The sequence below is a fragment of the Wasmannia auropunctata genome, unplaced genomic scaffold (assembly GCF_000956235.1).
Source record: "Wasmannia auropunctata unplaced genomic scaffold, wasmannia.A_1.0 LD336002.1, whole genome shotgun sequence".
Taxonomy (NCBI): Eukaryota; Metazoa; Arthropoda; class Insecta; order Hymenoptera; family Formicidae; genus Wasmannia; species Wasmannia auropunctata.
In genome coordinates this window covers 613835-641541 of record NW_012026888.1, presented here as the reverse complement: position 1 = coordinate 641541, position 27707 = coordinate 613835, and the positions used below count along the sequence as shown (strand labels likewise).

Below are 27707 nucleotides of genomic sequence, written 5' to 3'. Positions count from 1 at the left end.
CATAAGCGAAACGCGTACGTGCGCTACGATTGACGGCGATATTGCGGCGCACGTATCTTTTATGTGTCGTTTCTTCTCTCGTTATGGTCACTTATCGCTTTAGATGGCTTACACTGTATACTCCATTATATTTCATTTTGTACGGACGTGAATGTCGAACGAACTACAGTCCAAGCTTGAAATCATTGTTTTGCATGTTAAAAAACGAATTTTTTTTTTCAAATTAACGCTAACCATAACCGTATACATTTCAAAGAAGAATCTATGAAGTAGATTATTTTGACAATTAGAAGCGCACTATGGATCGTATCAGTAAATTGAGATACCGCCATAGCAACGTTCATGACAGTTCGGATTCTTTTTTATTAATATTTTACTGGCAGTTCACATCCCATGTTATTCTTCCGCGTCGCTGCTCGTTCCAAGCGAATGAAACAACGTATGGTCGAATAACTCCATTTGCTCGGAGGTTGTACTAATTATGAAATAAACGACCGCCGTGAATATTACGCCATGAAAATTCATATGAGGACTTAACATACGTTATACGAGTACTTCATCCCCTATCTTAATGTAGCTTTAAAGCTACAAGTCACATATTTGCGTTTTATCTTTTTCCTTGTTAGTCTTATAGTTAATGTAATAAGCCAAAATATCAGCTTCAATTACGAGTCTAGTTTCGAGAAATTTTCGGAGTAATCATATTAAAGATAAGTATACTTGGAATATAAAAAGTTAAAGATTGAGACACAAAAGAAAAGTGATGTATGAAATGTTTAAGAGTTTTCTAAAAAAAAAAAATGGATGTGAGATAAATTAATCCTTTTTTTTAATTGTCCTAAAAAAAATTGCATGACGTGCTAATATCGCGAATATATCACACCTGTTTTAGCGGATCGAGAATTAAAGGAGCGGGAATGCCAGACGACGCGCGTGTACGCGCGGACACGCATATCCACGCGGAATTGCGTGTACACGTCGCGGACACCCGGCGAATTCCCTCGTGCAGGCATGTCCAATCATTGGTGTAGGAATTAGAGTCTCGGTGCACACATACCTATCCCTCCTTCCCCGCGGTGTTCGACCACCCCCGGCACGCTCCCCTCCTCCCCCTCTCCCTCCTCTACACTTGGCTCGCCAAATTAATGAACAGTGTCAACGTCGGCGGCATCGCTACGCACCGCGCATACAGGATACGTTCATAAAATTCGCTGACGAATCAGTCGCATTTGGATAATTTCGTTATCCCACCGCAGCCAGGACTTTCTGCGTGATGAAACCTTATTTGGGCGCCGCGCCGGACCCCGCGGGACTCGCCGGGCGCGCGTGCGTTTACGCGAAATCGAATCGTAATCGGATTTCTTCGTTCACTCTGACTCTTTGCGGTTTTCGAGCTTGCAGAAATTTCGGGCTATGAAATCCGATTTGTTTAGGGCGCAAATGAGATTTCACGCAATAAGTTCTCCACCAGTTGGACGGATTTATAAAGTTGACCTTTTTAATCACGATCTCACTGGGATCTTCCTTCTCTCGCGATGTCACTTATAATTAACTTGGCAATTAAATCTTAAGAATCTTTCACGAAATTTCACTCTGTCTCTCACACAATATAGTTGAAAGATAAGAATGCATTGAAAATTCGATTATTTTTTATAAAAATTGAATTCGCAGCTGTCTCCTTGAAGATTACAATTTAATATGCGACACCGTTACCTCGAATTAAGTCAAAAATATCTAAGACAAGGCAAAAGTATTGCAAGAAAACATCAACGTTGTTGAAGTATCCTTGACCGACCTAAATAACGATCCCTCTTTTTCTCGTTCCAGACTAGCGACGCTGTGGCGGCTACGGTGAGATACCGACGAGGACACCGACGTGGAAGACGACAACGGCGTGATCGCGCTGCCGGGGCGGGGGATAGTGGGGTTGAAAATCGGCGCTTGCCCGGTGTCACATAGACACACATACACACACACTCTCTCTCTCCTCCGACTCTCGCCCCTCGATCGCTCGGGTGTCCCACCAGAGATCTACTACCCCTATCTTTCCCCCGTTCTTTGCGCATACTGCCCGTGGAGTTCCCAACGCCATATCCACGTGCGTGCACGTCGCGCGTACGCGTACGCCCGCGCCGGTCACGCGTAATCACGCATACAGACACAGTTCCGCGGCGGAGAGAGTGAGAGAGAGAGAGAGAGAGAGAGAGAGAGGTGAGAGCGGAGAAAGCGCGTTAGAACGCTGCACGCTTGCGCCCGCGGTAGCGCGGAGCGGCGTAGCGAAGCGCGCGCCGCTTGATGGGGAGCGCACCACTCGGTGGGGAGCGCGCCACTTGGTGGGGAGCGCGCGTCACCTGTCGCGACATCAGTGTGACGGCGAGCGTCAGTGGGCGCGGACGGTTGATACGCGCGCGATTATAGTTTCTCCGTACGAGAGGCGTACGAGGGTCGCTCGTGTCGCTCGCGATAACGGGCGCTCGCGCGTGGACGCTTGAACGCGTGAACGCGTGAAGCCGCGAGTGGTGCCGACTCCAGTGGACTTTTACTCCGTTTTTTTTTTCGCGCGTTCCACGACGCCGTGCGCCGGCGCGCGCGTGCCGAACGCGCGCCGCTCCGGTCCCTCGAAACGTGAATGTGCCGCTTGGCCGCTGCGGGGCGGCCGACCGTCCTCGGTAAGACATGCGTGCGGCGGGCCGCCGGTGGACGACCGTGGATGCAACGACCGCAACGACGGGGAACGACGTGGTCGCGTCGCACGTGACTGCCGCCGCGGCATCCGCGCAGTGAGTGATCGCAACGAGAGAAAGTAACGCGCGCGCGCGCGCGCGCGCTCTTCCCCGCGTACCCGAGATAGCGCGCACTGCGGCGCCGCGGGCGTTGTCGTCGTCGTCGTTGCCGAGCGTGGAGCGTGCTCCATCGCGCGCGCGGAGCGCAGTGTGACCGGTGATATACACGTACGTATACAATACGTACGGTGCGCGATTCCTGCCGGATTCCGTTTCGTTTCGTTTCGTTTCATTCCGTTCCGTTCCGTTCCGTTCCGTTCCGTTCTCGCGTGTGCCCTTTGCGGTGATTTTCGGTGCCCGCGGAGGAGACTGCGAACCCTGGCACGTCATCGTCCCATTGTACGCCGCTGCGACACCATCGCGTGGAGAAGATGAGGCGCGCCAGCCTCATCCGCGTCGCCCCCAGGATGCAACCGGGATTGCTGGTCTGCTGGTGCGTCATCGCGACGATCACTCTCGCCCTGGCTGCCTGGCAGGAGAACGTCAGGCCGAAGATGTACGTCCAGCTAGGTGAGTGATCAGGCTTGTGATTAGTGCGCGCAGTGTAGTTCTTCACGCAATATAGTGTGTAGTTCTCTCAATTCCTTCTCACGGCTCTATTCGTTATTTCGTGTTTGTGTGATACGCACCAGTGCGCTATGTGGTGAATGGAGATATTTCTCAGCATGAGTGCAGCTCTCACTCGGCGTCGTGCTCGTTTTCAAGCGTTTCGAATGGTGAGACGGTGTGTGTTACTCGAATCTTCAACGAGGAATAAATGTCTCCGACGTGAATTAATAAGCGGATTATTTACGGCAAAAATTAATACTAAGAAATAGTCGAGAAATTAATATTCCCGCGGAGAGAAAGCGATCGTAGAAGAGAGATAAAAAGTATTCGAAAAGAAATGGTAATGGGGTGAGACTGTTGGGAATTTTAATGCCATTGGCTGTGTGTATGTGTGTGCATTCAGCAGAAAAAGTAGCTTTGCAATTGTTGTAAAGATTCCTTAATATGATTGCTTTTTGCTCTTAGTTTCTCATGGATTCTCAGATTCTAAATGTATAAACCAATCGTATTAAAGAATCTTACAATAATTGCAAAGCTTCTTTTTCTGCTGTGAGCGCATTCATTGTTACCTTTTATTCTACCTTCTGTTAAGCGATCGTTCGCGGCTAACCATTGTTCAAATATCGATATTTGAGCACTTTGTAAATTGCGGAGTAACAGTCCTGCCGCAAGGGTTAAAGCCCTTTTGCAAAGTTCAAAGTCGCATATTCTCAGAGGCCGAGAGATTTGCTTACGGGTTATACGTAATGATGGTGAGGTTGTAGCAGCGAGCGGCCCCCGGGTCATGCACCTTCTCCCACTCGCGGCCCCGCGTTCTCCCTTGTCGTGGAAGGGTTGTTTCGTTCCACGCGAGTCGGTGATTGTTAATCCGCATTTTAATCAACGGCATAAACCGGACCTTCCGCTTACTTGGATGTTGTGGAAAAGGGAATAAAAAGATATCGATCGTTGTCGGTTGAACTGTAAAGCGAGGCGCCGATGGTGCGACGATTTTTCGTTGGCTGCACTCGCGGCTGCGTTCTATAATATTTCGCATTTCATATCGTATCACATGCTCCGGGACTCTTAGGGCAACGCCAGACGGTACGAGCCCGCAGAAATTTTAAACACGTCACATCGCGTTGCGCGCGCGCGCGACGAACTTTTGTTTTATTCAAATTTTCACAGCTGATTTGGAATCTAGTAATTCATCTCCCTCAACGAATAAGGGGAGGGAGAGAGTCGCTCCCTCGCGTTATTCATGTAGCTCGCGGCAATTTTTCACATATTCGTGATGTTCTACACCTGGAGCCGGGCGAACGTTTTCACATCGAATACATGAATATTGAATATTTGAATACTGGGCGTTTTTGCGGAATAAAATTATTAGTGCGGCGAAACGAGAAAATTTTTTTCCCCCGGAGTTATCCGAGAGTTTGATTTGACGGCTGCAGTCGTGTACTGTTTTCATGGCGCGAGTATTCCAATATAGCATTCTGATACACCGGGATAATTACGACACACCTCGTATCCAAAAATGTCACGACAATAATAGATTGCCAAACATTGCTGAACATTGCATACTTCTACATAGAATAACAAGTCAAATTATATTGTGATGTAATATAATGAACGATTAAAACGGTGGCTATTTAAATAAAACTAATTTCTGAAGCAATACATATTAAAAAATAATCAAATGATTTGAATTTGAACAAAGAACGACCCAGACCTTCAGGATCCTTATTATAACGATATTATTGACGGTTTTTATAACTAATGTTATACATTTTTTTATATTTTAATTTATTACACATTAGTTTTAAATCTCTGTTTTTGCTCGCTCATCGCCGTGTTTGCATTATCAAATTTTGTTCGATACGGTCGCGCTGTCGGCTTAGAAACTATAAGTTTACGTTTTAATTCATAACTTTAATTGTAAAGTCTGCTTGCTTACCTCTTCTGCAATCAGAAATCTTCCATTTGTAGTTTCATTTTAGCTTAATTTAAAAATGTTTTTACTCTCTAAATATTGGTCACGGCCAAATTTTCCTCTTGACTACATTGCGTTTTTGCAATATTGGTCCACCACCGGACAGTAATATCTTAAATTTTTCTAGTTACCTTTTTGATTGTATAATTGTGCATCGATAATTTGTTATAATTATTTGTTCTAATTAATTATATACAATTTTTGACGTTATTAATATTTATTGTTTGCGTAATCTCAGTTTTAAATTTAGATCTAAATTGCTATCAAAGATTATCATATTTACGCATTGAAGGGGAGAGACCAAAACCGATGGTTGAAGCGTTTTTTTATATTCACATTACTATAAAAAATAAATGTTAACATTACACATTAATACCCGCGTTAGTTTTATTAGGCTTTCTCTTTCTTTATCGATTGATTCTCAGAGCCTTTTTATTTCATTATTATTTAAATCTATACATAGTTATATAAAGAAATATTGATATAGCTACATACAAATGTTTTAACATTAAAAGAAAATTATTCCTATTTATTCTCACTGTGCAAAATAATATTGATCTCGTTTTTTGTTCAAATTATTTTTGTTATATTCTGCGCAATATTCGCGCTTTAGCGTCTATCATAATAGAGATTATTATTAACCTCAGTTTCTCGTAGAAGATAAACAGGAGTATCGGTATATGGCGCTGTGTTATAAACTTCTTCTTGTTTACCGAAATTACGAGGTTCGAGAGCAAGACTGCGTATGAAATTGAGGGCAGTTACCCGTTAGTTTTACTACGTTTCACGTAGTAACGTAGTTTCCGAAAAGCTTCTCTCATCATCCTCTCGGGATCGTCGTTTCTTCTCGCGGCCCTTCAAAGCGAGACGGCGCTTTGTTAACTCACTCGCGTTCTACCCCACTCGCGCGCGTAACTAATTCAAACGGACACGCCGTGCCGATCGATAAATTGGTGCGTGTTATTGAGAATCTGTGGAACTCTCCAGTGGTGACGGGGGCGGTGGAGGAAGGACGTCCCGAGGAGGGAAGGAAAGCGGAGCGGGGTATAAAGTGTCCTACATCTGAAGCACTCGACCTTAACGGCGCTCCGCGTGTTTCGTACGTTTCGCGTAGAAGCGACGCCCCAACATCCATCACTCTTTCCGCGACGGTACGATATCTCGACGCGGGGAAGGAACGAAATAAATTGCCCCGAAGTGGCTGCGCCGCTCCATAGCGCAGGCACATGCTCCGCCGGTATATACCCTGACGTTATACCGCGGGCGCGAGTGGGCCGAACGGTTTGAATGATAGTCGTAAGAACCCCCCCCCCCCGAGTGTTTAGAACTCTCCATTTGCCTCGCCGCTTATTTTCCGCTCCTCGCGGAGATATGCATTTAGGGCGCGCCATTAACGCCTTCTCTCACAAATAAGCATCTCCTTTGAAGTCCGCGCGCGCCGAGTTTCCTTCTCGGATTAATCCCTAAAGGCGAGATAAAAGGAACGAAGCGGTATTTGAAAAAAAAAGAAAAGAAAACTCCAGGAGAGGAAAAAAAGTTGACTTAAATTTTATTGAAAACGCGCGGTCTCATTAATGAATAAATTTCACTCTAACCGCGCAGGAGTGGGAGGGGGGACTTAGACGTAAATAGGGTTTTATTCATGGCATTCAATAGCGATAGCGAATTTTCAACTCTCAACTCTGGAAAAGCGACAGAACTTTGTACCCAGATGGCCGAAGTTGGAAACCTGCATATCTATTCCCATTGGGCTTTGAAGATAAACATTTTTCTTTCTAAAGTGTTTGGAACATGAGCAACGGTGGCGTGTTTCTCGACGTACCTAATGTATTAATAGATTTTTCCATGCGAATATTTGTAATTTATTTCATGAGCTGCAACGTACACGCGTTGTTTTATTTTACATTTTGTCGGATGACATTTGATAGCGTGAAGAGCGCCGCGTCAGTCGCCCGTCTCGACACGAGCCGGAAGTCAGGTTTTGACGATCCATAACGTAAAATGACACGTTTCGAAAATTGTCGCGCGAAAGGTGACGCGTTCTTGCAAAATGTGCAGTCTTGGCGCGTATAATGCGCGCCATTATTCAATGTGCACCGGTTATACGACGTGGCGTATAACGGGAATGGTGTTTTTCTTCGAGATTACGTGGCGTGAATTAGTTATCATTCTCAACATCGCCGCTCACCACCCCGTCTAATACCGCGGTGCGTGCCCCGCGCTCGAGGCAAATTAAACGTTACATTTCACGCGCGTTATTATCGCGGTCGTCTCATCGTGAAATTTCTTAAATCATTCCGAATGTACCGCGTGAAATGTGGATTAATCGCAGGAATTAAGAACCGCGCTTTACCGCTGTAATTACTTGAACCGCGGGAACAGATGGCCATTAGTCTGAGGTTCTACGAATTATGTCCTCTCGTTGATCACGTTTTTGGTACAAGCCGTATTGCTCGAAACATTAGCTTTCCCCCGTGTGTGTCGTTAGGCTCTTTAGCAATCGATCCTGTAATGGCTTATTCGTAAATGAACCATTTTTCGCGGAGCTACGGATATATATTGCTATACGTAATAAATTATCAAGTTTATAATTGTTGATAATGCACGGAAACAACGGTTTTGCTAAAGTATCTAAAAATTTACAAATGTGAAAATAATTTTGTTAGATCGTAATAAAATAATTGTGCATGTAGGACGCTCAAGTTGGTTGCTAGAATGTCAAAACTTCTTGCAACATTGCTCATTATGTTTGGGCGTTCTACATTATTATTTTGATAGTTCAACAAAATTATTTTTAGATTCAGCTAAATTTTTAGGTACTTTAGCATTCTTTTCGTGTACAAATGTTTCTAAAGGATATTCTTTAAATTTCAATTTTCAAATCCTTCTTGGCGACTTTACTGTAGCGACGATACACGTAAACATTTTTCCATTATGTATAAATTTTATCTCGGTATCGTCATATAAATGCTCCTCTTTGTCTAACTTTATGCATCGAGATCAAATAGCTTATTTTGAATATTATGCAAAATGATAAACCATTACTTTTGAAATTTCCGACTTCCGACAATGTAGAAAACATCTTCAAGAAAAGCATATATTTCTTAAAAAAATTTCTATTTAATTTTTCTTCCATCTTCTTGCTGCCAATGTATGTAAGCATTCTATGTAAACATTATGTATCTCTCTGCTCGCGGTTTATGAGGAATTTTATCTCGGTCGACGTCGAATAAACGTCTCGCTCTCTGTCTATCCGCATCGACATCGGGTAGCGCAAGCTCATTACGTCGTGACGAATTTCGTTCGGCGATGCATTAGCCGTCGAGTCGCTCGTACGTGTGCGCGGCCGAGATATATAGAGTGCGTCGCTGGCCGCGCGATGCACCGCATCGACTATTGAAATTACGCGAAGCACGTGTCATTAATGCGCCGCGCTGCCGCTGCCGCTGCTGCGACGGCGGTATCATTTTACTCGCTGAGCTAGAATTTCTGCTAATTCTACAACGAGCAAAATCATACCGCGGAACCGGAACTGCAATCAACAGTGCATCGCTGTTATAGGACATCGCGAAGCCCCACGATAACGCAGCGTTTTCCACGGGGGAGGGAGTGTTTATTATACCTAGCCGCGCGCGGCCGCGATTCCGCCTACCTCACTTGTTATCAGCCGTGACGTTTAAAAAGGTATCCGCGATAATAACCGGTTAACTAATTACGCCTCGATTAAATCCCCCTTTATGATCCTTGCGCTTTAGCGAATATGATGCCCTCGCATTAATGTGCGTTATCCGCGATACGATCTATAAATATTTACGTCGCGCTCAGTTGTAATTTCCTATTGACAGCCGGTAAATCGACGAGACCTCCGATAATGATGGAGGCTGTGCATTACGGATCAATACGTTGGTAGTTGATTCTCCGGCGTGTGTCATTCATGCGGTCTTGCATTCGTGCGATTCGCGATGCCATTAAATCCCCATTGTCTTCTCTTACTCTCCGAGCGAGAAATTTTCTTACAATCCATCCATCGTATTTCCGCACACGTGTTTCGAATAATTATCTTGTTATTATTCGATTGACATATATTTCTGTTGATGCGTTCTTTTGAAAATAACGAAATCGATTCGATTAAATCGATATTCCAAACAAGATGAAGTAAACACTCAATGAACTATTTTCATAGTTGTGTGTCAATTCTCCCTTGTGCTTCTATCAACCAAATATTTTCCATGATACGTTTATTACATATATAACGCGAATGACGCACGCTTCTATCAGTCATGACGTTCAAAGAGATCTAATAACCGGTTAACCAATTGCGTACTAATGAAATCCTCTTTATGATTATTTTACCATGTCCATTGTCCAAACGTACATTATTATCGAACCGTTGAGTCAGGACTCAACACGGATAAAACTGTCGGTATTAAGTAACTTATATTCTTGTTCTTTATTTTCTCAGAGATACTCGTACATAATACGAGTTTTCTATAAGAGATACTTGTTGCGTTTTTTCCTACCGTGGCGATTGATAAGTCATGTCAGGGGCCACCGGATCTGGAATCGCGCGCGCTCACGCTTCACGATCAATCGCGCGCAGTCCGTTAAAATGTAAAAAATATCTGCTCTGTTTTTCGATCGCCGTAAATCAAACGCGGAGTTTTTCCGTTGGCTACATACACGCAATTTTCGCGGAGAATAATTCGTGAGCTGCGCTCTGCGCGAGTTAAAAATTCGAAACCGTACGCCGGCCGTGCAGCAGCAGCCGCCCCGAAAGCAGCGACCTCGGCGCGCCGGTGTATTACGGATAAAGGGAGATCACTGGGCTGGAACCGCGCGCACCCCTTTAGCATTCCGAAAGTCGCGCCGATCGATAACGTGGCGAGACATCGGAACCGAATTCGCCGTAAATTTCAACGAGCGGACTTGGCAATCGCACAACAATTTTTTTTTTTTAAATGGCCGTGTGTCCAAAATACGCGACTTGCCAATGCTTTCCTCGCCGATTGAAAATTTATGCGTGCATGGGTGTCAACGGCACGCGAAATTCTGTCATGGAGAGATAGATATGACGCAATAATAAATTGCTGTAAATAATGGCGTATGTATCATGTTAAGTGCGCAACGTCTAGAAATATTCGATATATGCAATGCACATTGACAGGATAGACATATGTGTGTGCGCGCACGTCTGCTTTAGAGATTTATGTGAACGACAGCTCTGCCAATTTATACTAGTGTTTCAACCTGCCGATTACGAGGGCGGATCAAAAAACCTCCAAGCGGATCGTCTGTCGTGTAATTAAATTCGAACGATAAATCAGATACCGCAATGCCCGGTGCGCGCGCGCGCGCGCGCTCTGCTTTACGCCTCGCGTACGCACGATATATCGATTACGCGTTCACGTGAATCGTCATTAAAAGACACTCGAGCAGCGGCGCGGCTGATAACAGCGGCCGTTACGAGTTCATTACTACATCGTGAGCCGGAGCGTGAGTGCCGGATCGGAATATGGGCTATGGCGGGCAGTTAATCCATATTACGGTAACTTTATCTGGTAGCGAGGAATACCGCAACGGACCAATCACGGCGGCGGTTCTCCTCCCGCGGTACCCCTCGTCGACCGACGAGGATACATTATGATTAGTTTCAGCGTGCTGTGTATGCGCCGCGGCACGTATAACCTGACCTCGGCCTAACCACCGGCTAAAATTGCTGGGAATTGTGTCAATTGACTCTGATCGCGGAATGAGACCGTGGGCGAGATATGCGGTAACGTGGCGTGTCTCATCTCTTTCCACTCTCTTTCTCTTCACGGAGGCGGCGGCGGATTCCTCGCGCGCGCACTTGACGAGAGGGCGCACCGATAAAATTTACGTCGCCTAAGAAAAAGGCCATTTGTTACGACAGCGTAGCGGCCGCGTGGCCGTCCGTTACGTCGTCGTCGGAAAAAAGAGAAACTTTTTCGACGAGCTCCCACGGGGGATAACTGATCGCTGTAGTGTCTCGATGTCGTTGACCTCGGCAAACAAGTAGATCGATGGGACGACAGCACACTTGCTAAAGTTGTCGTTAAACATCGATAGCGTTTGTTGCGTTAATGACACGTTTTCATCGCCCGTTTTCACCGGTTCGGGAAGCGGTTCGTGGAGCGGCATTGTTAAATTATATTGTAATAATTAAAATCGCGACTAAAACTAAATAATGTGGCATTAATCGTAGATTTTTAAAAGCGATAGATTTTAGACTTGCAAGATTTATTCGATGCTATTCCAAAAGCAGTAACGATAGGTACAAAACCAAATTTTTATTGTATGATATATAGTTTAATTTTTAATCTAAACTTTTTAAAAGTGAATCAGTAGAATTATCACTGAGTTTCAGTGTAGGTATATTATTTTCCAGTGGCATACTTAGCACTGATAAACAGTGATTATTTGAATGTTGTTTTAGTGATAATATACTGATTTAAAGAGTGAATATCACTAAAAGATAGTGAGTTCTCCAAATTGTTTGACAGCGAAACTGTCTTTCAGTGATATTCACTGTTTCAATCAGTATATTATCACTGAAACAACATTGAAATAGTTACTGTTTATCACAGTTCTAAGTGTCACTGGAAAATGATATACACTGAAAATCAGTAATGATTCACTTTCAGAGAGAAAGACACAGACTTATGCAATACGTAGAATTTAGTATTGTTACTTTTATCAAATTTGTCTTGAAATTAAATCTTCTCTTTTTTATTCACTTATAAAGTTCTTAGAAGGTGACGACAATTGATTACGATGTAAATTATCCACCGGCAGTTGGTGAACACACTCGCGGGGCTGGAAATGATTGATTCGACGCGAGAGACGTGCGAGGGGCGTCCCTTTTTTAAGATCTCTCTCTTTGAGGATCGCTCGCGTGTACGTACCGCTCCCGCATTTTTTTGTGCATCTCAAGTGCGCACTCTATGGCGGAATAAGTAGCGTGCTGCCATTGCCGAGGGGTTCATAAATCTTTTGTCGAGAAGATTCCCTCCGCTCCGTGCCCGATCCAGGAAAGCAAAAGGTCAAAAGCGGCGGCGCGGCGGTCGCCGGAAAGCGGCGGCCTGAGTGGTTCCTTCGTCAGGGTATTGCTGAAAGTGTCCTCTTATCGTGGGTGTTGACTCGCCCCGGCGAGGTAGTGGACAGAAATCGTTGTAAATTGGTGTCCATAACGATAAAAATGACACGAAAATCTTCGATATACTGCTCTCATATTTCTGTCGATCGAACCGCCGCGCCGCGCCGTAACTTAGGCTAGTTACTATCGTAAAAAATAAACGATTTTTCCTTATCAACGTTTGCGCACACATTTTTTTTTTTCATTTTCAATCACATTTTGATTTTGAGTCTTTCAAAGTTCCGTTTTGCGTACTCTTATTCTAATGAGAATCACATCAGTTTGAGAGTTTTCTCATAGATTTAATTCTACCTTTGAAATTTGACACCCTCTCCACAAATAGATAACGACACACACTTTGTGCCTCTTTTCCGAACCGACGCCGACAAGCAAGCTGCGTCTTTCTGAGGCAGACGACGGTTCACATGTCCTTAACCTACAGATTAAAATATCACGTCAGAGTGTAAAACAGAAAGAGAGAGAGAGAGAGAGAGAGAGAGAGAGAGAGAGAGAGAGAGAGAGAGAGAGAGAAAGAGAGAGAATACCGCGGCTAGACATGGAAGATGTAAGGAAGAGTGAGAAGGGTGACGATCGTTCGCTTTCTCTCGCACTTTAGCTCGTCGATAAAGCCGTAGCATGGCGCGAAGTCGTCTATTTTCTTTCTCGGGCGTATCTTCCGCGTCATTGGATCGAATGATGAAATTAAACGGCGTCGCAGCTCGTTCGATGATCTCTCCGGTAAAGTTAACTGACCTCCCAGTCGTCACATCCGCGTCCTTGTCCGCGTCGTTGTTCATCTTCCTCGTTTGTTCGATCTTCGCGGAGGTCCTCTCCCCCGCTCTTTGTTCGAGGCATACACACCGGCGTCTTCGTCCGTTTCGTCGCTCGCGTGGCGGTCCGATCTTTTCTTCCTCGATTTGGCCGGCGCAGAAATTGGTTTATCGCCGGGCAAAGTATGAATAATTCAAGCCAGCCGATTCGCAGTCCAATCAATTTGGGACGGAAAGCAAAGTGGGTGGTCGGGGGTAGACGGAGTCGGGCCGAAGGGTCGCACGAGGGGGGAAAACGAAAAGCGGCATTAGCGAAGCCGTTGAGTTTAATGTGTACGACGAGCGAGAGTAGTCGTGGCCTGGGGTAGTGCCGCTGTCGAGCCTAACTCTAATGCCACTGGAATGGGGAATGCTTTTTCGGGGGGGAAGCTTATTGTTACGAAATTTACGCGGACGATACGTTGAATTTACGATGTTTGAAATAAATTGCATTTGAACATTTTAAAATACTCTCGAGTTTGCATATTATATTATTATAGTTGGTATATAAAATTATTAAGTTTCTAGCCTCCTGCCGTTTATCAGTTTTCCTTTAAATATTTCCTTATTTTCTTTTATTTTTAGGAAATTAAAGAATATTTTAATATTATATTTTATCTTATCGTGCATTTTATAGAAAAATTATTCTGTAAACGTAAGACTGTATATTATGTATTATTGACGTATATATTTAGTTAGTGTGCTCTTTACTACTTCAAATATAGTGCCGTTAAGCGCGAACATCCGCACAAGAGTTTCACTAAAATCTTGACATGTCTGCATGTAACCACACGATATGTATCGCAATGTACGCACGTACGTGTATATATGCACACGGTAGAGAACGCAATAGGGAAAGTACAGGGACGTGGAGGAATAGGGCGACGAAAGGGACGGGAGGGGAGGAGGGAGGCTTGCGCAAAGTGTACACAACAAACACGCCACCTGTTTATGGAGGTGATTTTTAGAGGTAGCTGTTGTTGCGACGACGCTGTTGTTTTAGAGCTCCGAGTCAGCGGCTGCTTGGCGATATAGAGACGCGGAGAGCGTGAAGAATTGGATCTTAAAAGAAATATATACTGTGGAAATCACGGCGAAAAACGTTGGGGCGAAATCGAATTTTTACAGGCAAGAGGATTGGAAGGGTTTTTAATAAAGATTATTTGAGCGCAGCGAGTTATTTCCTTTAATTTTCCGGGACTAAGGTCAAATAGACAAACTCCCCTCTCCAGTGCTTCATCGAATCGAAGGAGAAATTAATATTAGATGCCACAGAGGACTTAATAATACATGTGCTGTACACATATGTGTATTACATAAATGAAGCATACAAATTCTATTCCATATACAAAATTTCGCTTGAACTGCTATTATTGCAAGGAATTAGGAATAAGAATCTCGACTGAAAATACAAAGGAGATTACGCTGCAAGTTTCCTTGGACTGGACGGAGTTTGCGCGCGGCGAGACGTATAGTCGGCTATATATCCCTGCACTCCGCTGCAATTTGGATACAGGAAGGAGCCGTGAAATCGAAATCGTGGCACTCGCGCTGTTCCAACGAATTACGGCCGCGGAAAGCTGTCGTGAGCGCTTAGTTATACCTATGCTCCGTTTCAAATCCAAACAATTCCGCCACGTCTGTGATCGTATTCGAAGCGGGAAACGGCGCTCCACGTTGGAGCAGGCAAATGTCGGTATGCCTAACTAAAGCAATGTATAATTAATTTAGCGCGCGATGGCGAATTACAATGGCGGGTGAGAGGGACGCAACGGGAGGGAAATGATCAAGGAAAGGTGGCGGAGGAGAGAGAGAGAGAAAGAGAGAGAGAGAGAGAGAGAGGGGGGGGAAGAGAGAGCGGAGGAGAGGACGAAAAAGGAATGCACATGGGCATCGCCGTGTCGCTCGGTGAACAACTTTCGCAAACTCAATTACACAGGTTTTTCTCCGTTGTTGATTTTTGCTCGCGATTTTTCCGTCGCGTAATTGCTGAGCGCAGTTCTTCGGTTGTTCACTACGTGTGCACGACCGCTTCTACACGGTGTCCAGAAAATCGCACTTGCAGAATGTCTCGTACGTCGTGACAATTGAATTAAATACCGTACGCTTGATTCGTGAAGCAGTCTTATCGAATAAACGTTTAAGTATTTTAAATTTACAGTCATGCGAATGCAAGTTTTTATTTACTACCTAAAAGTGTAAGCGAGGATATAATTATGTTCAATGTATAATATTGTTTAATGTTAATAAGTTTCGTAAGATACGTGAAACTGAATAACTACGAGTATTCGTATCTTTGTTTCATATTGTTGCGCAATACTCAAGACTTTGAATGTTATCGATTTTCGGTATCAGCTGATGCGAGAAATATTAAGTCGCGTTATGTCGTTTACAAATTTCTCTTCCTATTTCTCATCAGTGACGATTAGTTTTCGTTTCGGTGCACACGGTGCATCCTTGCGCAAACTCTCGGATGCACGCGAGAACGTTGAGAGCCGGAATATCAGTTCTGTCTGTTGCCACAGCCTTTGGCCGGATCACGAAACCATTATGCCCGATGGTCTCAATATGTTGTAAGTTACTCCAATCCGTTGCAATTCGCGGCTAATCGAGCGTATCACGTGGATCAATACAAGCTCCAGGTTTGTCGTCTCCCCCTTTCCTCCCATGACGGTTTCTCTTTCCGTTGCATTTCTAAACTTCGACGTCCAACTCTCCGTTTGGTTGCCTGGCCTCTCTCGTCGCTTTCTCCTCCCTTTTTCCGTCTTTTTTTCAGGACGTCGACGCTTTCGGCTGTTCGCAAGTATCGTTAAGACTTTTAAAAGCTTCTCGACGAGTCCGCCCGAAAAGTTTACGCGAAATTGCGATAATTATCTCTATAGAGGGTCCTATTTGTCATTCTGTGATTACGGTTCGCACAATTGAGTCTGATTTAAATTCCAGAAAAGACGAATGAGATACGCGCTTTTGTTATTTCTAGATTGCTTTAGCGAGGGCAAGAGCGATCTGTTCGTAAAAGTCGAAATATATATAGAGATGTTTGTATAATTTTTATTTATTGTAATTTTATTAAAACTTTTGCAGTAATAAAATTTTGTACAAGTAATACGGTTACATTTATAATTTGATTTTTAATATATCACTTTTTGAAATAAGAAATATAAGCTATAAGTGCTTTTTTGCAATTTTTTTTTGTAAATGTTAACTTTTTTTAGTTTGATACTGCGTAATAACTTTTTTTTTTAGTTTCGCTAGAAAGATAATACCGCTTTTTTTTAAGTTTCACTAGAAAGATATTACCGTGAGGTAATCATTCCATCCGATAAAGCGGCAGACTTCCTTTCGTCGTTTCCACGCAGCGCTCATTTCCGAAACATCTTCGTGAAAATCGGGACATCATGGACATCGTTTTTCCCTTCCCGCACCTCTTTTTCGCTTTTCCCAGTTAATGGCGAACGGAAACATCGGCGAGGCTTTTCGGGCGGTCAACGTCGCGAAGCGTTGACTCGTATCCTGCGGGATCGATCCGCTCTCGAGTATCCTGGATGCGTCACACCGACCGGCGCATATCCTCCCGCTCACTCTGGTCATGGACGATTCTCGAGTGTACGATCTTTCTATGTGGACAGTTCCACACACGGTCATCGGCTGATCGTGTACCTTCTGGTCCGAAGTATAATCTTTGATAGTGCGTACTCGATAGAGAAAGAGAGAGAGAGAGAGAGAGAGAGAGAGAGAGAGAGAGAGGCACAAAAAGGGAGATCTCTGATATCTCTCGACAACCAGCTACAATTTGAAACGCTCTCTTTGCTCAACATCGTTTCCAGACGATGCCGGTAAATGTATCGTCCTTTATCTCCCTCCTCTGCTTTCTCCCCTTTCCATTTTTCTTTTCTTGGCATTCGATCGCCAAAGGTTATACCGCCCTCTTCTTTTAATTGAAGCTTCTGGCGGCTCTTAATTTACGATACGTGAGATATTCGTTGCGAAAGCGCCCGCTCTGATCTCTCGATATGATAAAGAAATGCAATCCGAAGCGCCCGTATCTCTTGACGCTACTGCAACCGCCAGCAGCAGTATCGCGCGTAAATATGTTTTAATATTTAATGATACTGTTCCAAGTTCTTCCTTTCCGTCCTTCTCTCCCAGGGCTTTGCGCGTAACGCTAAGTTCTCGCTTTGAATTACATCTCGCAAATTCTCGGGTGCTAGTGCAAAGTCTAAGTAGGAATATGTAACTTGCTAGACGCGGTCGGTGCATCTTAAATTATCTGCGACAAGGAGTCGCGGGTAGTTCTCGTTTCTTGCCGTTTGAACCCAGTACAAACGTGCGGGTGCATATTCTTACGTAATTAGCGTTGCATCGCGGAGCTACTATTCGAAATAGCGAATTCAACTGTGAATGCTGACACAACGTTAGATTGACATCACTGGTATATCTATCGACGTTCCGTTGAACGATCAAACTTTCTCGGAGCTGGATTTCTCGTCTCGTGTCACGAATCAGAAGCTTTTCAATCGCTACGACTGGCATTCCGGAAGATCGATCGTCCTCCCTCTCGTTCTCTCTCTTTCTTTCCTATTCCCTCGTCCTCTCTACTGTCCTACAGGACGATGCGACAGTCGTGAGAAAGCGGAGGGCCACGGAGGACGATCGGAGGTTTAGAAGGGACAAATGGAGGGTGTCCGGAGGGTACTTTGACTCAGGCACCATTGCTCTCGGAAACGATCGCCCTCCCCCTTCCTCTTACGGTCCCTTTCCTTCTTTCTCTATCTCCGCCACGGCTGGCTCCTAATATCGTGGCTTAAGATGTCCGATACACGTACGATCGACCGAGCGTGTGCATCCACGGTAGGATCACAGGAACGCCTGCTGGTAGACACACGAAGAGAAAAACGACTACATGTATGAAAGGACAACCGGTAAAAAGAGCGGAAGAAAGAAAGAGAGAGAAAGAGATCCCCCACGTGAGCCCGTGATCCTGGATTAAAAAGCTTGTACCGGACGAAGCTGGACGAAGCCGGACGAAGCTGGAGCTCGTATCCAGCGGAGAGCTGAATCGTCAGATCGCAGCTATTTTCCACTACGAATTCTAGAGCACTGTGTGCGCTGTGTGCACCGGGATATCCCCGCAATTACATCTTCCCCTTCCTGCGAACTCGCTCACCCTGCCGACCGATTTTTCCCGTATTCGACCACAAATAATCCAGACTTTCGGCGCAATATCGTTCTATCTGGCCGTGCAAATATTTAAGCCGTCTCTGAAGAGGAGAATGCAGGAAGAGATAGAGACAGAGCCGGTGGGAATGAGAGACGTCGAGAGACAGAGGGAGAGAACAGGAAGGAGGAAAAGACAGGAACAGGGAGAGAGAGAGAGAGAGAAGGAAAGGGGGAGAGAAAGAGAAAGAGGGAAAGAGCGACCAAACGAGAGGAAGAGAGACGGAGAGGGATTCGTGGCTGCATCATATATCCCTTGCGGTGGTCGAGTGCGCACTGACGGTCCACGTTGCATCGGTGGTGGTGCAATATCGGTGAGGGGTGGCAAGGCCACGTGACCGCCCACGGGCGCCATGTTAAAGGCGAGAGCCGACGGAGACGCGCGAGTTTGTACGAATGCCGAGTCGCCATGTGGTCCTCGCGGGCAGAGCCGATCAATACCTAGCCGGCTGCTGGCAGAGCCAAGAGAGCACGAAGTTATGCACGCGCGACTGCGACTACGGCCACCACCATTACCACCGCCGCCACTACCATCACTACCGTCATCGTCATAGGCGATGGGGAGGAGGACGGCGGCATTTTGGGGGTCACCGTCCTCCGTCCACGCTGTTACCACGGGGACAAGTTAAGGAAAGGGGAGTGCGAAAGGGGGGAATCCGGGAGATACCATACCTTCTTGATTGCAATTTCTAATACCTTCGCTCGGAGGTTAATGCGGAACGCCGAGAAGTTCGGGCATCGCGGGGATGTGCCGCGCGACGCGATTCGGCGGCGACCGGAACGTAACGATGGGGACATCATAGTTGCCCAAGTGTGGGCGCGACATTAATGGGCTAGCGTCGTGATTAATGCTTAACGCTAAACTGACGCCAAGATAGTTCAACTGCCTGAACGTCATTGTCCGAGTCTCGCGTGTTAAAACGATGTGAATGCAATAATGATTTGATTGTAAAATTTAAAGTGCTCGTTACATTCCCTTTTTTATTCGATATTCAAGCGATTTTGCCCGACATCAATAACTCTTTCGGTACAACGTCAAATCTACCGATGCGAAAATCGCGCTATTAATGCTCTTTTTTTTTGCCTGATTTTTGTGGATTGTGGATTTTGTTTATGAATAGCTCGAATGAGCGCTCCGAAAAACGTTATTTTATAATACTGATACATTGACATGTTATTAATGATTTAATCACATTCATAATCAATAACATTTGAAAGCTACAATCTCCGCGCTTTTATAAGAGCAATATTCAACGTCGTGTACTCCAGTATCGTATTATAAGCGGTATTTATCTCAGATTTTGTTTTAAATTGCATTTTAGTATAACTTCAAATAAAAATAATTTGTCCTGAAATCTCACAAAAGAAATATTTTGATAGTATATGCACTGAACGAACGGTTTTGCTGAAATTTAACAATTTAGCTAGACAGATTTGAAAATAATATTGTTGGCTAATCAAAATAATTACATACGACGCTTAAGCTGGTCAGTATGTCAAAACTTTTTGCTTGAACGTTTTATACTTAATTATTCAGATGATCCAATAAAATTATTTTCAGATCCGTGTCCAGCTAATTTTTTAGACATTTCAACAAAAGATCGTCCTTGTCTATATTGGTAATATAGTTTGAGTATACTGGATATAGATCTGAAAATAATTTTGTTGGTTAATCAAAATTAATATGTACGACACTCAAGTTAGAATGGCAAAACTTTTTGCAGCATTGTTCATCATGCTTGACATCTTACACACTTATTCAGATGGATTCAGATTTGATAAAATTATTTTCAGTTATATCTAGCTAAATTATTTTGAACATTTTAGCAAAAGATCGTTACCGCGTAGTATCTATATTAATAACATAGTACGATCACAAATTTATACAGAGAGATTGTTAACCAATTTTTTTTAAGACTTTAATGTTGAACAAAAACTTTCTAATATTATACGAACGAAAATTTATACACATTTATCCTGGTGTAACTATTTAATATTAAAAATTTGAAATTTCGATAAATTCTCGTAGGAAAATTGTCGTTTTTTTTATGATTATGCGTTTTTCCTCATTGCATTTTATTGCATTTCATCGGAATAAACGCTTTTCTTTCTGATACTCTTTTTTTTTATCGTTTAGTATTTTATATGTTTATTTTAACACACATTGGGGATGCCACTCCCATTCTTTTTAATTCATCAGGTCTCGTCCTGCTGGCGATCCTTCGGGTCATCGATCGTCTTAGCTCGCGAGAACACATAAAACTCGTCTATCTCACGGCCTGTCTTTCCATCGAGCGCACCCGGTTGCTTTCCTCCGCTTTCAATGTTAAGAGAGCGCAAAATTATGCACGACGGCCTCTGGAGCGATGTCACTGCCGCGTTGTCCTCGCTTTAAACAGAGATGCGTCGTCGACCGGAGGAAAGTATAACACGTATATATACAAAGTTTCATACAGGCTCTATATATTGCTATCCTCGATATCCACCCGTCATCAGGGTGAATGCACGGTATGCCATATATATTGACTATGCTACTGCTCGCTTATAAAGTTTCTCAGTCACGCTCTTTCCGCCGCGCCGGAGGCGTCGCCGCACGCGTACGTGGTCGTTAATAAATACATTGTTATTTTAACGCGCCGCAAAATCGGGTCACGCGCACCTATTATATTCGCGCGTGCATACGCTGATGTGGTTAATTAACAGTCTCTTTCGCCGTATTATAATTCGTCATCGTTACTGCTCGCTCGCGTTTGCAACAGCTTGCCGAGATCCGCGCTGTTAAATCCGATCAAGCTATCTCTCCGCTCTTTGTAAGTAGGTTATCCGCATTATCAATCGTCATTATCATACCTGTTTTTTTGTTCATTGTAAATATATGATGCTTAATTTTCAAACACCTCCCGTTCCCATTTTATTCAATCTCTCGCGTTCATTAACAAACAATGGATTTCAATTCTGATTTATTTACCATCCCGAATGCTTCTGATTTAAAACATAATTTCTCGATATATTTGTTTTTTTTTTGTCTTTTTTTGCTTCCGAAAAGTATTCTGAGATTACAGCGATCCCTTTAAATACCTATAGCATGACGAGAATGTTCCGCGACATCTCGAAGGTCATCGTTCGTCGCTCCAGCGATTCTATACGGCGGGGACGAACGAGGAAATCGGTAGGGGGTGAGGAGGGGAGAAATTGACGACCGTTCTCTCCGTCATGGCCCACAATGGCCGATTGCCATTTCCAATATCTTCCCCCGCGCGTGTAACCGCGCCAATGCAACGAGCATCGATAGAATTTCGTCGTTCCATCGCTCGCGCACCGGTTTTCTCGGTTCCCCTGATTTCCATATTTCTCTACGTAGTCAGTCTTGCTGTTCGCCGCCTCTCTGTCCTTTTCCGTTGCTTTGTACCTGCATTTCTCTCTCTCTCTCTCTCTCTCACTCACTTGCAGCAGCTACAACAGTTACGGGAGATTATGGAAAAGCCACGCGGCAAGACGGAGATAACGGATGTATTGCCTGCGTGCGGGCTAGAGATAGACGGGGAGTCGCATCGGTGGCAGACGGAGGTGGCAGCAGGGACGAAGAGAGGAAGATGTCGGGAACGCGAGGGAAGAGATAGATCGTGGAATAGAAAGAGAGGATACGGAGGACGGAGCGAGAGAGGAACTTCTCTCAGTTCGATTCGACCCAACTCCGATCCTGCTTTACTGTCTCGTCATGCAAATTCTACGACGGTGGGATAAGGCGGTCCCCTCCGTTGTCCTACGCACTTACCGCGCTGTCCCTCTCTTCTCGAACACACACACACACACGCATACACACACACACGCATACACACACACACGCGCGCGCGCACACACGCAGGCATACACGCATCCGTTCGTTATGCGGGTAATATCGGATGCACGGCAATGGAAGGGGGAAGGAGTGGGGAAGGGGGGAGGGGTGGGGGAAAGTAACGAGGAAGAGAACGAACGAACGTTCCGTCGAAAACAATGAGTCCCTGATTGGGGAAACGCTGGCATAGTTTTCGCGAGCTATGCGCGTCGGTTCCGAGTTATCGCCGTCCTCGTACACGTGCGCCTGCGAATAGTTTGCGGATCAGTTCATCGGATTATACCCCCGATACGCTCACTTGCCTTCTCCGCGCACGCTTGATATTTTGAGTTCGAGAATCGATCGCGTTAGATTCGGCCATAAGTTTCTCTCGACGGCCTGATCTGCTCGCACCGGGAAGGAACGAACGAGGGCGCGCCGAAAGCCTTTTACCGGTGGATATATATCCGACAGACAGTGCTCTTTTATTACTTTCTTAACTACTCGCTATTTTATGTACGTGTTGTGCTACTTGTTATTTTATTATGTTATTTTGTACGTAGTTGCTAGAGAAAGATATTCCTTTCAGAAACAATAATGTAACAATCACCGTCAATTTAAGATTCAAATTCGACGACTTGAAGAAATTCGCGCGAGTAGTACTTGTTTTCCAGATGAGCGGGCCGCAAATGCTTGAACAAATAAAATCGCGCCGCAAAGATACAGTCAAGCGTTCGTGAAAAATACGACACTCTTGGCGCCGAACGTCGCGCCGCCCGATCCTCGAACGGTAATTAAGCGGGTAACGACACTCGTCAAATTGACCTCGCGCTATCTCGCTGTCATCAATTTTTATTAAAGCGGTCGCGCGTTTGAAGGACCCGCGTTCACGACCCTCGTTCTCTTCCTCAATCCCTCTCTTATACGGCCGTGAAGATCGATGAACCCTTTCGCGGAACACCGGCTGCGAGACAAAGACAGACAGACGGAGACGGGCGAGTCGTAGGAGAGAGAGTTCACACGTGCCCGGGCAGTGCGGCACAGATGCGACGTTCTTAAAGCGTTAAGTATACGGCACTATTTTCCGAGGGATTAGAGTCGGAAATGGCGGGGAAACGTGCCCGGAGAGGAGACCGATGCGAGAGAACGCGTAAGAGACGAGGGGTGACTTTACACCGACATCGTATGGCTGCTGAGAACACTCGCGTTTGAACCGCTATATTTTTATTACGACGCCAGCAGGACTGAGTGGAGCTTTTCTACTCCATGTAGACGCAGTTACTAATTCTTCGAACGACCGAACATGTCGTAACCGGGACGGATCGGGCTTTTTTTCCGCCCGCCGGCATCTCGCGTGGCACGTCTCGCGGAACACGTCATTCGAAGCTTATGAAACATGTAGACGGACGAGCAGAGCGCGCGGAAATACCGATTACTTTGTAACAATCGCGTTCTTGATTCTCTGTTTGCTGTCGTGGCGAAACACACGGTCGTGGTCTAAATTCTATTGCGGCTGGCATAGTGCAAGAGACGGCGAATGTATGACTTCATTCGCGTTCGCGAATGCTATTCAACTTTGGTAACGAGATTACGACTGTTCGCACCATGAGAGAAAATCTTGTTCGCCATCTTCGATCGCTGATAAACAATTGTGACGGAGAAGGAGAATGTATGCTTGGTTCTCACTATACTCGTCGACTAAGATAATTGACCTTAATTGACCCAATTGATTGCTGGTTTCATTGTTTGGAACATTGACAGATCTAAATTTCGGACGGGCTATAAAAGCAGATTAAAAGCTATTTACAAACTGGGACATTGTTCATATTTTTAACTAACCAATGCTATTTTTCTTTGATACATTAAATTGTCAAGAAATTTATTATTGATGACAAAGAAAATGAAGTAGCTCGGATTCTTGGAAGTAATTGAAATATTAATAACAAATTGCAAATGATCGTGTAAAATTTGAAAACTTAGTTTTATATATTTGTTATTATGTAAAGTTAAGCTAGATCAGAATTAAAATTGTATGAAATCATTGTAAAATATTCATTCATTGAACACAACATTTATTGATCCGTTTTAATTGCGATCTTTTCACTGCGCGATGAAAAAATTTAATAAAATTATATTTCACTACTCAAATGAAAGATATTACTATATCTGAACGCGATCTGTAATCGCAAATGCTGTACGCGTAATTTTCGCTCGTGCTCCCTCCATTTCGTTCGTTTCCTATGTTTCTACGTGCAATTAAAATTTTGAAATCTGTCCCGTTGTACAGAACGACAAGTATATTCGTTGTTACTTTCGCGAGTCTGTCCGCAGAACATCGCCGCCGAGTTATGTTTTTCAGCTCAAATGGGGAAAAAAGGGGAAAAAAATAACACGACCCTCTGACCCGTATAATGTCCGACAGATTTGACATAGAGTACACGTGTCCCCATATTCGTTAAACAAGGACGCACTTCGTTGGAATTACTCGCTGTAAAAAAATTTTCAGCGTTGCAACGTTAAATGTAAAATCGTACGGACAATTTGCCGATGGACGAACGCAATAATTCGCGGAACGCATTTGTAATAAAAGTAGCGATAATTTTCAAAATTATTTTGAACCTTTCTGTGTTGTATTTCCATTATATTTATTCTCATATTTTCTCATAACGTAAAACGTACATAATATCACGTTTGTGCACATCGAGAATCTTATTTCCCATCGTCAATCATTTGATTGTAAGAAGGGAGTAAAGTCGCGATACTAATGAAACGCGTACAAAATGACCCCCGTCGAAATTGACTCGATAATTTCATTATAGACGTTTTCGGAGAGAAAAAATTCGGGTGAAAAAAGGAATTTCCTCGGTTTGCGTTTGCATAGACCGCGGGTCATTAGTTCTCGTCAAACAATGGCGAGCGTTGCCGCAGTCGAATAAAAAAAAACCGCGCACTCGACGAAAAAATTCATCGAGGCCGGAATCGCACGAGCGGAGACCGATATCGCGACTCAATCAGTTATTCCGCCGTCGATCGTCGACGCGTTGTTACGAGCATACGTATTCGTTTACGCTCGTTCTATACACAGGCACCACACTCGTGCGCACACACAGACACACACACACGCGCGCGCGCGCGAGGACACATCTACCCGATATGCTGACGCTGCGTCTGTTTTATTGGCAATTTTAGAAATTGCGTCCGAGACGCGTAAATCGTTTATTTTCTTCACCGTGCCGTCCACAGCTAAACACAAAGTGCAAACTTGTTTCGCACCCCTTCCCGCAACTTCCCTCTTCCCCACTCGCTGCAGTCCTCGACTTTTTTTTTAACTCCATCTTGCCGCCTTTCCAGACGCGCGCTCGATTTTTCGATCCGGATAGAGCCGGACACGTAAGTTTCACTTTGGATCCATCTTGACTGCAACCATTATAGTGACTTATTGGTTCGCGATCCGTTCGGACATGCTGCAAGGAACAAAAAAAAACGGAGACGGAAGAAGTGAAGAGGAAGGAGTAAGCTCCGCCTGGCAAGCTTTCTGTCTTTCTGGCGCGATGTGTTCCGCCACGGCGGCGAGAACAATCGAAAGTCGAACGAAACGAGGCCAGAACCTGCAGAACACATTCAAGCGTGCTTCAGTCGCCGAATTTTCCTTCTCTATTCCTCCCTCCCCCTGTCTCTCTCTCTTTTACCGTCGCTAAAACTTTGTATTGTCCAGGAGAAACCCCCTGAGGGCGAGCTTCCGAATCAGAATCGACGTTTTCTTCCACGATGTTTGCCGACGGACCTATTCGGCTGTCAGCTTCGATGGCCGTATAGCACATGTATAGAAAAACCTCTTACTCTAGCTCTTTTCGGCGAGCAACGTTTTGAGCTCTGTTTTGTTGGGAAATTAGGATGATTGCCTGAAACACTATCTGATGAAAGGACCGGTGGGATTACGGCATTATTTATGTAATTATAATTGATTTATATCGCCGAAATGTAAGTGTTGAGATCGACCACTCACACGCACACGCATACAGTGTGATCAATTCCTTTTATGGAATTCGATCTTTCGAAAGAGAGACCCTTTCCCATATTTTCAAGATTTTTCATTCTCGACGCGATATATTTCGTCTGATGTACCGACCATGCAAATAGTCGATACGAGTGAAAAAGCTTTTACTCCAATTCCGAGCGACGAAATATGGCTGCCGATAGTGATAGGGTCGTTTTTCGAAATCAGAGGATATGGTCGCGCGTATATATACCGAGCCAATGCGTGTGATTCATTTATTTACAAGCGCGCCGCTGACGTTATTCGTATATCCTTTAATACCCTTCATCTTTTATTCACGAGCTGCACCCCTTGCATCGTGAAAGCCGATGTCCGAGTGCGTCTCCGCTCGTGTTCCATTCCGTTCCGTTCTGTCTACCTAAGTATACCTCTATAGAACGAACATTTCCTCGTGCTTAACGAGTAAGCTTTTAGTCGAATCTGCGAAAAGTTGTCTCTATGGAGATATTTCCCTTGACGTTCGAGCGGGGGCTTGATATCGAGAAAGGCTTTATTTCGTATCTAACGATCCCTTCTCTCTCTCTCTCTCTCTCTCTCTCTCTCTCTCGCTCTCTCACACGCATACTCTTATCTTATTGCGATTTAAAATCACTTGAAAGCAAGCGGAGAGTTTCCTTTATCCTTTCGAATTTTCCAATCTTATCGACGATACTCGAGGTCATGGCAAACGAGTATATCTCGGGTGTGCGGTTAATGGTGGTCATGTGCTCAAAGGTCCCGCCCGCACCAGGGTGTTGCATCACCACCGTAGCGCATAATTATCAGTTACCGGAACAGGGCGAGTGCTAATTATAGAGTAACTTATTAGTTCACGGGACGTCAGATGCACAGGCGTTACATGGCAAATATTTGGTATACTAGCTTATGTAACGCAATATCATTAGTAACGTATCCCGCATTTAATGAAATTTGAATAAATTGTATTAGATCTGAAATTGATAAATTGTACTGTGAGTCTTGGACTATTTTATTCGCTTGCCAAGTTGCCACGAAGTTCCCGTATTAGAACATTCAATACTATTGATGTTGTTACGTTTTTAGATTTGTTCTATATTTTCTTTTTTTTTGTTTCAGTTCTATCGAGAATGAAATATGCATTAGAACGTTTAATTCTTGATAAAACTGAGCTTAAACTGATTAAATATAGCTAGATATTTTGTTCTATTTTTCATACGGGCAAACATTTAACTAATTTAGTATCTGTCTCATTTTTAGATATTGAAAAATTTTACAAGAATGAAGAAATGAAAGAAACATAGTTTATGAAGGAAAGTTCATCGTGAAAACTAAGTAGAGGTTATTTATGGGGCTTAATTAAAATTACGCTTAATTAACTCAACTATGCTTAAG

The 27707-nt window shown here is 44.3% G+C and overlaps 1 protein-coding gene across 1 annotated transcript in view; it reads left to right on the top strand.

Annotated features, from left to right (window-relative positions):
* Positions 1-2376: 2376 nt before the first annotated feature.
* Positions 2377-27707, top strand: part of LOC105453151 (semaphorin-1A) — a 189896-nt gene continuing 164565 nt past the window's right edge. The window contains exon 1 of the mRNA XM_011694879.1: positions 2377-3293. Coding sequence (XP_011693181.1) covers positions 3155-3293 — 139 coding nt within the window. The 5' untranslated portion in view covers positions 2377-3154. The remainder of the gene's footprint in view (positions 3294-27707) is intronic.